General features: G+C 53.9%; 1 protein-coding gene across 1 annotated transcript in view; it reads left to right on the top strand.

The window, feature by feature from the left end:
* PFKFB4 (6-phosphofructo-2-kinase/fructose-2,6-biphosphatase 4) overlaps positions 1-9686 on the top strand; it is a gene marked incomplete at its 5' end in the record, with an annotated part of 35442 nt that extends 25756 nt beyond the window's left edge. Inside the window, 5 exons of the mRNA XM_082848704.1 lie at positions 3978-4082; positions 5719-5848; positions 5954-6016; positions 6897-6961; positions 8784-9686. Of these exons, the coding sequence (XP_082704830.1) occupies positions 3978-4082; positions 5719-5848; positions 5954-6016; positions 6897-6961; positions 8784-8843 (423 nt within the window). The 3' untranslated portion in view covers positions 8844-9686. The remainder of the gene's footprint in view (positions 1-3977; positions 4083-5718; positions 5849-5953; positions 6017-6896; positions 6962-8783) is intronic.
* Positions 9687-10433: the final 747 nt, after the last annotated feature.

Below are 10433 nucleotides of genomic sequence, written 5' to 3' on the forward strand. Positions count from 1 at the left end.
TTCTACATTTTTTTGTTTGTTTTTTTATTTTGGCTGTGCTGTGTGACCTGTGGAATCTTAGCTCCCTGACCAGGGATTGAACCCAGGCCCTTGGCAGTGAAAGCACAGAGTCCCAACCACTGGGACACCAGGGAGTCCCCCATGTTAACTCCATTTAAGCTTGTTAGAAACTGCCAGGCTCTTTTCCAAAGTGGCTGCACCATTTTACGTTCCCACCAGCAGTGTATGAGGGTTCTGATTTCTCTGCATCCTCCTTATCACTTGTCATTATCTGCCTTTTTTTTTTTTTTGCCGTACGCGAGCCTCTCACTGTTGTGGCCTCTCCCATTGTGGAGCACAGGCTCCAGATGCGCAGGCTCAGCGGCCATGGCTCACGGGCCCAGCCGCTCCGCGGCATGTGGGATCTTCCCGGACCGGGGCACGAACCCGTGTCCCCTGCATCGGCAGGCGGACTCTCAAACATTGCGCCACCAGGGAAGCCCCTATCTGCCTTTTTTGTTATAGCTGCCCACACTAGAACACAGTTCAGCCAAGTTCTCTGCTGCTTTATGATAAAGATTGCTTTTTCTCTCTCTCTTTTTTTTTTTGGCCGCGCCACACAGCTTGCGTGATCTTAGTTCCCTGACCAAGGATTGAACCTGGGGCCACGGCAGTGAAAACACGGAGTCCTAACCACTGGACCTCCAGAGGAGTCCCTAAACATTCATATTTCTAGCAACATTCTGTTCATGATAATATACCTATTCTCTAAGGCAATAGAGGCTTGCTCTACTGTCCTTCACTTCCTTCTGAGCCATCACCATAATCACTTTTTTTCTGGCCACACTGTGGCTTGTGGGATCTTAGTTCCCCGACCAGGGATTGAACCCAGGCTCTCTGCAGTGAAAGCATTTGGTTCTAACCACTGGACCGCCAGGGAATCCCCCTAATCTTTTTTTTTTAATTAATTAATTTATTTTTGGCTGCGTTGGGTCTTGGTTGCTGCACACAGGCTTTGGGCTACTCCTCATTGTGGTGTGTGGCCTTCTCATTGAGGTGACTTCTCTTGTGGTGGAGCACGGGCTCTAGGCACACACATGGGCTTCAGTAGCTGTGGCACACGGGCTTAGTTGCTCTGTGGCATGTGGAACCTTCCTGGACCAGGGCTTGAACCCGTGTCCCCTGCATTGACAGGTGGATTCCTAACCACTGTGCCACCAGGGAAGTCCCCCCCAATCACGTTTATTTTATATATTTATTTATTTATCTTTTGGCTGTGTTGCTGCGCACAGGCTTTCTCTAGTTGCGGAGAGCGGGGGCTGCTCTTCGTTGCAGCACGTGGGCTTCTCACTGCAGTGGCCTCTCCTGTTGCGGAGCACAGGCTCCAGGCGCACAGGCTCAGCATTTGTGGCACGTGGGCTCAGTAGTTGTGGCTCACGGGCTCCAGAACGCAGGCTCAGTAGTTGTGGCGCACAGGCTTAGCTGCTCCACGGCATGTGGGATCCTCCCGGAGAGGGCTCGAACCCGTGTCCCCTGCATTGGCAGGAGGACTCTCAACCCCTGCGCCACCAGGGAAGCCCCTGCCCCCAATCCCTTTTAATGCCCATATTTTTAGCAGGTTCCTGGTGGCTGCCAACATTCCTTGGCTTATAGGTGCATCACTGCAATCCCTGTCTCCCTCATTACATGGGCTTCTTCCCTGTGTGTGTCTCTCTATGTCTTTACATGGCCTTCTTAAAAGGGCATCAGTCATTGGACCTCATCTACTTGATTATATCTGCAAAGACTATTTCCACATAAGGTCACATTCACAGTTCCCAGGGGTTAGGACTTCAGCGTATCTTTTGGGGGGAAGTATTCAACTCACAACAGGTAGTTTGTGTCTTTGTAGGAATTTTCCTATTTCACCTAAGTTGTCTTATTTGTTGGCATATAATTGTGCATAGTATTCCCTTATAATCTTTTTTTATTTCTGTAAGCTTTGTAGTAATATCCCCCTTTCATTCCTGGTTTAATAATTTGAGCTTTCCTTTTTCCTGTCAGTCTAGCAAAAGTTTTGTGAATTCTGTTGATCTTTTCAAAGAACCAACTTTTGATTTCGTTGCTTTTTTCTATTTAATGAATTTGTGTTCTAATTTGTATTATTTCCTTACTTCTGCTTGCTTTGGGTTTAATTTGTTCTTCTTCCAGTAACTTTTTTTTTAAAATAAATTTATTTAGTTAGTTAGTTTTGGCTGCGTTGGGTCTTTGTTGCTGTGGGTGGACTTTCTCTAGTTGCAGTGAGTAGGGGCTACTCTTCGTTGCAGTGTGTGGGCTTCTCACTGTGGTGGCTTCTCTTGTTGTGGAGTGCAGGCTCTAGGCACGCGGGCTTCAGTAGTTGTGGCACATGGGCTCAGTAGTTGTGGCATGCAGGCTTAGTTGCTCCGCAGCATGTGGGATCTTCCTGGACCAGGGATCGAACCCTTGTCCCCTACATTGGCAGGCGGATTCTTAACCACTGTGCCACCAGGGAAGTCCCTCCAATATCTTAAGGTAGAAGATTAGATTAGTGATATGAGATCTTTTTTTTTTGATATAGGCATTTATAGGTTTAAATTTTCCTCATCATCTTTCCTTTTTAATAGACAACTTTGCCCCCAAGGCTTTGTCTAGGAAAAAAACCCTGAGGACAAAGATAGAAACCAGCAGCTTTTTATTTTATTTTATTTTTTATTTTTCAGAATAATTTGTTTATTGTGTGTGTTATGAATTGTAGTGTCACAGTTTGTTCTCCTGACCCCCACTTTATAGTTTCTCACATCTTTTTTTGAATTTTATTTTATTTATTTATTTATTCATTTATTTTTGCGGTACGCGGGACTGTCACTGTTGTGGCCTCTCCTGTTGTGGAGCACAGGCTCCAGACGCGCAGGCTCAGCGGCCATGGCACATGGGCCCAGCCACTCCACGGCATGTGGGATCTTCCCGGACCGGGGCACGAACCCGTGTCCCCTGCATCGGCAGGCGGACTCTCAACCACTGTGCCACCAGGGAAGCCCTATTTTATTTATTTTTTTATACAGCAGGTCCTTATTAATCATCAGTTTTATACACATCAGTGTATACATGTCAATCCCAATCGCCCAATTCATCCCACCACCACCACCACCACCCCGCCGCTTTCCCCCCTTGGTGTCCATACGTTTGTTCTCTACATCTGTGTCTCAATTTCTACCCTGCAAACCGGTTCATCTGTACCATTTTCTAGGTTCCACATATATGCATTAATGTACGATATTTGTTTTTTTCTTTCTGACTTACTTCACTCTGTATGACAGTCTCTAGATCCATCCACGTCTCTACAAATGACCCAATTTCATTCCTTTTTATGGCTGAGTAATATTCCATTGTATATATGTACCACATCTTCTTCTTCCATTCGTCTGTCGATGGGCATTTCGGTTGCTTCCATGACCTGGCTATTGTAAATAGTCCAGCAGCTTTTTATTACGGGCGTTTTATTGCTTCCTCTCTGGGCACCTCCTGTGTGCTGGTTCTTGGCTTGAGCCTTGGAAGGACTGACACTGGTCAGTCCACACATTGTCCTGGGCTCTTTTGTTTTGTTTTAAAATGGCATTTGTGTACGATACTCTGTGCTGTGCGTGTGTGTGTATCCTGAATGACATGAGGGAAATCTTACTTTATAGCCTGTACAGTAATCCATACTCTGCTGTAGTATTTCCATAGCACAGAAGACAAAAAGACACATTAGAAAAGACACATAGTTAATATTTCTGTGTTTATTTTTATGGCATAAACTGGATGGATGGACGATGGGTGGGTGGAAAAGACGTGTGATAGCTTTTTCCAAATGTGAGGCTGCCCCTGCTTAGTTTTCCCAGGGTGCCTGCTCTTCCCAGCTGGGAGAGGCCCTGTGGCCCAGGAAATGCTCTCCCCCTGACACAGGGCTGATCCCTGGGCCTGATGTGGGTGATGTGATGACTGCGATGTCTCCCTAGGGCGTCTGTGAGGAAATGACTTACGAGGAAATTCAGGATCATTATCCACTGGAATTTGCCCTGCGAGACCAGGACAAGTACCGGTACCGGTACCCCAAGGGGGAGGTAGGTGGGATATGGGGGCAGGCTCCGTGGGCAGCAGGAGGGGCCTGGCCTCAGAGGTAGGCAGGCTGGGTGTGTGTGTCACCTCCACCACTTCTCAGCTGTGGCCCAGGCTGCAGGCCCCTCCTTGGGTGGTGGGTGAGCAGTGCTGCCCAGGAATCCCAACCCTGAGGCCTACTGGAGCCCTGTTTCCCATCACTCCCCATCTTTACTTTCCCCATCCCTGGGAGTGTCATAGGGTGACCCCATCCTCCCTGCGGCTCCAGACACCATCCCTAGCCCTGAATCCAGACCTAGGGATTCATTTTCCCCAGGTGAGTCGTGACTACCATAAGTCACCTGCACTGTCACCTCCCCTCAGACTGGCTCTCGCCTCAGCCCAGGCCCCGGGTAGAAACAGTGTCACCTTTTTTTTTTTTTTGCGGTATGCGGGCCTCTCACTGTTGTGGCCTCTCCCGTTGCGGAGCACAGGCTCCGGACACACAGGCTCAGCGGCCATGGCTCACGGGCCCAGCCGCTCCGTGGCATGTGGGATCCTCCCGGACCGGGGCACGAACCCGTGTCCCCTGCATCGGCAGGTGGACTCTCAACCACTGCGCCACCAGGGAAGCCCCCAGTGTCACCTTTGACTCATGTATCTCCCAATTCTAGGACGTGACCTGAGGCAGTGGCCAAATAAAAATACCTCCCACAGATGCACAGGTTTGCGTACACACATACACGTACACATGTCGAAACCCCCCGCCCAAATGCCAGGCTCACAGGTGCCTATGCTGTGCTGTCCTCAGGAATAGGACAGCTTCGGGTAGCATTGATATTTCCCCACATCATACTGTGAGGGAGAACCCAGATTTAGAACCAAACCAGATAACAGTAAAAAGAAACAAAGCAGCTGGCTGCTCAAACTTGAGAATACAGGGGGGAAATTGGTAGGGAAGGTAGTTGCCAAAAGAAGCAATCTAGGCTTTCCCCAGAAATACCAGGGGCTGGCACAAGTCATGTTGGTATTACTCCCAACCAAATCATGGGGCAAACTCAGCTCCAAGCTTGAGGCCTTTTTTTTTTTTCTGAAGGACGGCTCCCTGTGTGCAAACAGGGGTGAACCCCCAGGGCTGGGTCTCCCAGTGAAAAGCTCTAGACCTGCCAGTCACCGGGGTTGGTCCAAGGGCTCCCTCACGGCACCCAGGGGAGGTACAGGGCAGGCAGACTGTGAGGGTCCTTCCTGGGAGCTCAGGCATTCTGACAGGTTGCACTCTGGGAAGTTTGGGAGGTTTTTGCTTCCCCTCCCTACAAGCCTCGTTCCGTGTACTCCACGTGCGGCGGGTAGGAAGGGAGCCGTGTCTTCTCCACCTGTCATCAGTTGCCAGCATGTGAATTCCAGCAGCTGAGGGTTCAGCAAAGGGCCCCAGGAAGGGCATGGAGGTGGCCCCTTGGACGCAGCCTAAGCCCCAGCCCTGCCCTCTCGGTCCTACTGGGACCTGGCCCTGGGATAGGGGAGGTGATCCCTTTGTCAGACTGCCAGTCCTCACCAACCTCCCAGAATGGTGAGGAGTTCAGGAGAAGGTAGCCCACTACCCAGAAGGTCTCCATCCCTACCCCCAGAGCTGGGTTGAGGGATGCTTCCCACTTGCCCTTGCAGTCCTATGAGGACCTGGTCCAGCGACTCGAGCCTGTCATCATGGAGCTGGAGCGGCAAGAGAACGTGCTGGTCATCTGCCACCAGGCTGTGATGCGCTGCCTCCTGGCCTACTTCCTTGACAAGGCAGCAGGTGCGGACGCTGCCCCTGGGGAGGTGGGATGTGTGTGTGAGAGAGATCGAAGGGGACTGTCACCTGGGCATCCCTGGTGCCAACCCTCTCCGCCTGTGTCCACAGAACAGCTGCCTTACCTCAAGTGTCCGCTGCACACGGTCCTGAAGCTGACCCCCGTGGCTTATGGTAAAGAAGCTTGCCGCATGCTGACCTGGTTGCCAGACTGGCTGCCTGCAGGGTTCTGTGGTTTTCTGCAAACCCCTCCCTTGAAAATTTCATTAGAGGCTCATTCCTCCTCCTTCCATCCCACCACCTTTCCCAATTTGCTATAAAATGTTTTTTGTTTTAATTCCTGTGGCCACAGGAAGCCTCCCCAGTGATCCTTCCTTAACCATCACCCACCCACATGAGGGTCTTTTCTACTGGTTTCTCCAAAATCCCCCAGAAAACCCCACGGCCCCAGGACCCGGACCTGAAAATATGCGCCTCTGCCTTGGGCTCTGCCAGCAGAGGCCTCACACAACTTCCTAACCTCCTGGGTCCCGACCCCTCCCCTTCAACACTGGACGAGGCACTCTCACATGGTTGTGCCCTCGGGACGATAACTGTATAGCTCAGTGGCAGCCGAAGTCATCCCAGTGCATGTTAATCACCTCGTCCCCCTTTGCACTGAGCGCCTGGCACCATGGTGATCCCGCCTCGTGTGTGAGACAGGGCTGGGTGAGGGTCTGCTCAGTGTAGTGACCCCTCACTGAGCTAGGCTTGTTGCTTCCCAGACCGCCCTCAGCCCCCAAGGTGGGCCGCTCATCCTCACTGTGGCTCTGCCTGGTGCCCGGGCTCCTTGGCGAGCCTGCGCTGGGCAGTGGCCCAGAGGCTCGGGCCTGACACGCTGCCTAGTGCTTCCACACGGGGCCTCCGGAGCTGCCCAAGGTGGGAGGACTGGAGTGAGGCTGAGGCGTCTGCTCAGCCCCACAGCACCGAGAGCCTCCTCCTGGGAGAAGCTTCTACCCCTGTGGCTCTGCTGCCTTTCAGGAGGGGGAATGGATTTGCATCTTCCCTTTGGCAGGTTGTAAAGTGGAGTCCATATTCCTGAATGTGGCGGCTGTGAACACGCACCGAGACAGGCCTCAGGTAGCAGCCGGGTCACTGCTGGGGTGGTGGGCACGTTCCTGGGGGTCCAGACACAGCAACCACCAGGGCCAGGCCCAGCTGGGGCATCTACTGAGTGAGCTTGAGTTCTCTGTCAGGGTGACGCTGTGGCCAGAACAGAGGCTAGAGGCCTACAGGGGGCAGGCGCTTCCATGTCCCACCAGCCCAGGCCTCGTGAGCACCTGTCCAACCTGAGCACCTTTAAAAAGTAAAAATGAAAAATATCCTGCTTTGTTACGGAAAGGGCCATGCAGAGGCTGAGGGTGTCTCGGTGCTGCGTAGAGACCTTCCTGCGGAAGGACACGTCTCTGTTCCGTGTTCCCCCAGCGTTAAAGATAGAAGCTCCTTGAAGTGTTGCCCGGAAGCACTTCATGCCCGTGTGGGATCCTTCTGCCATCTTGGTTTCCTCTCCCACTGAGGCCAAGAGCAGGACCGCCCCTCTGGGCCCCATTCCCAGAGTCTGTTGCACCAGGAAGGCTCCTGGGACCTTAGTCATGCCTGCTGCCACCCACAATGGGACGTGTTGGGCCTTGGGTCCCTGCCCAGGGTGCGGGCCTTGGGTCCCTGCCCAGGGTGCAGGCCTTGGGCCCCACAGGCTGAGGTGTGTGGATGTGTCCTCCTATTTCCTAAGGCTGCTTCCCCTCACCAGAACGAGTCATTGTGTAAACCTCTTCCCTGTTTGCCCTGAGAGTCCGATGAAGGCCCAGTCTGGCATACACAGGTCTCCGGGGTAGATGTCCCAACAGGCCCCTCGTACTGAGGAAAGCCCAGAAGGTGTTGGGCCCCCAGCATTGATGGGGTGATGGTGAAAGAGGCCCCTGGACCCAGCAAGCATCAGGGGCTGGTGCCCCGGTCCCTTTGCAGGAGCCAACATGGCCATGGGGTAGTTGGCAGGCACCCTGCCTGCCTCTGGGTAGGCACTTCTGAGAGGCAAACTTCTGTTGGCCACAGGTTCCGGGATGGTTCCTTTTAAGGTGGGCAGGATCTCCAGGTCCTGGCCCATCCTTGGGGACAGGTTGTGGTGAGAAAGGGGCCCTTGGGAAGCCTGCCCCCAGTGAGAATTGCACCTGCCCCTACAATTCCAGTGGCCAGCCCTGTGAACTCAGGAGTGTGGCCATAGCGGACATGATTCCCTCCCTGCAGATCTGGGCTGTGGCCTAGGTCATTGGTGACCTGCTCCATTGGGCCACCAAGATCAGGGATCACATAGGATCACATAGTCTTACAGAGTTGAGGGGAGTCTCTGACCCCAATCCCTTAGGCCTGAGATGCCCTGAACTCAGCCGGCTGTGGACAGAACTGGGCTCTGCAGCTGAGGCAGGGGAGGGGTGCTGTTCAGGAGGTGCAGGGGGCCTGGTGCCCCAGCTCTCAGACACAGGAGGTGTCCGCAGGCTGCCGGGGCCATATCTGACACCTGTCCACCGACACACCGACATAGCCGGGAGGAGGGCACCCTCAGGAGCTGGTCCCCTTCCCAGCCAGCTGTTTCTCCCCACCTGACCCAGACCTGAGGCAGGAGGCGGGGATGGCCTCACTCTGGGTAATGCCTGACCTGCCTGCAAGGAGCAAGCAGGAACCAGAGGTGTCCTCCATCCCCCACCTTTTTTCTGGTGTTTGTCACCCACCACGTGTCAAGAGGCTCTTGACGCCTGGCTCTTAGGAAAGGTCGGGGTCTAAGTCCTGTGGCCGGGGCTCCTCGGGGTGAGGATGTGAGTCCAGCGGCTATAGCGATGAGCAAAGCAGGTAGTGGTGACTGTCTGTCCTTGGCAAATGGTCAGTGTTCTGTGTGTTTAATTTTGTGCAGAATGTAGACATCTCTCGGCCTCCGGAGGAAGCCCTTGTCACGGTCCCTGCTCACCAGTGACCGTGTGTCGTCCACTGCAACCCCCGGGCAGGTGTTGATCTCTGTGGACGAGGTCATTCCAGGCCCTCTGGTCTGTGTGACAGTCACCACACAGGAACACCCTCAAAGCCATGCATGGCTGGTGGCACCCAGAATCCCAGTCCCAGCCCACCTGTTTCCTTGTTGACAGTGTCAGGGTTGTATGCGGTGCCCAACCTGCTGCTAAAAACCACTTGGCCTGACTGCGTCTGCACCGGGCTGGTGAGAGGTTTCCCAGCCCCTGATCCTTCTGTTCTCTCTCACCGGCCTGGTGGGCTTCGTGAAGTGTGAAACCCAAAAATGTGAAACGGAAAGCACTTGCTGTGATGTTTCCACCCACTGAGGCCGAGCTGCCTGGGTAGACCTGGGGACCCCTGCCAGGGCTCTGCTACACTCTCTTTGGCCACTTCCTGAGCCAGAGGCAAGGTGTTCATGAGCTGCTGCTGCCTCAGTACGTGGGAAAGAGCCATCCCCATCCTGCCTCACCAGGAACTGAAGAGCTTCCGCCAAGGCAGCCACCTCCACTGGCCAGACCCTTGAGTCCGTGCGTCTGCATTTTTGGGTGCTCAGGAAAGCAGTGTGTTCACTTCAGCACATGGGAATGCACAGAAACATGCAGGGAGCGGGGTGTTTGCGATTACCCCTTCCCAATTATGCCTACACTGGAATACTCGTGGGAGCTGGCAGCCAAGGCCACCCCTCTCCAACTGCTCTCATGGTGCAACACGTAAAGAAAGATGTGAAGACGGGACAGTTGTAGGAGTCACCCTTCCCAGTGCTCGAGGGAGAGGCTGCCCTCCCATCTTCCTCTCCCGGCCATGCCACTGGGCTACCTTGCCCGCCGCTGCCTGTGTCCACACAAGAGTATACACTGGTGGCAGGGACCTGCATTTGCTGTGAAGGATTCGGAAAAGCTTGCATGGTCCTGAAAAGCCTGTCCTGGCGTTTGTTGACCTCTACCCGCGGAACTAAGCACGGGAAAGCCCAGAGCTGGAGGCAGCCTCTGGCCAGGGCAGGAATTTCCCAGCTTCTGATTCTTGTACACAGGAGCCTGATGAAAATGACCTCAGGAAGCCTGCCATCTGTCACGCCCCTGAGTTCTTTTGGGCCCAGGGAGTTGGGCTGGGCCGCGGGTTCCGGCTCCATTTTGTAGCTGGGAGAACAGGCTGGCCAGCAAGTTGTGAGGCTGGGTGAGGAAGCGTGTGGATTTGTAGTTGAATGCGCTGCTGTCCACAGGTGGTGGTCCTTGGTGAAGTCAGGCCCCAGGATCCTGGGTCCCTGGCCCAGGCTGATGATCTCTCGGCCTCGAGTGCCACAGCAGTTACGGACAGACATGGGTGGAGAGATATCCAGGACAGAGCCGTGGCAGTACCCTCCTTCTGGACTTATCTCCTGTCAGAGCCCCAGGCCCCTTAGACCCAGGGCCAGAGGACCACGCTACTGCCTTTGGGATGTGGGGACTGCAGCCTTTGCTTCCATGTCCGCCAGAGTATTGGTGACTTTTGGTCATGCTCAGTTGTTGGCCATAGCAGGTCCCTTTGGTCAGCGGCACGTACATCTGGATGTCACCAC

Source organism: Leucopleurus acutus (genome assembly GCF_964270905.1).
Source record: "Leucopleurus acutus genome assembly, chromosome: 10".
NCBI lineage: Eukaryota > Metazoa > Chordata > Mammalia > Artiodactyla > Delphinidae > Leucopleurus > Leucopleurus acutus.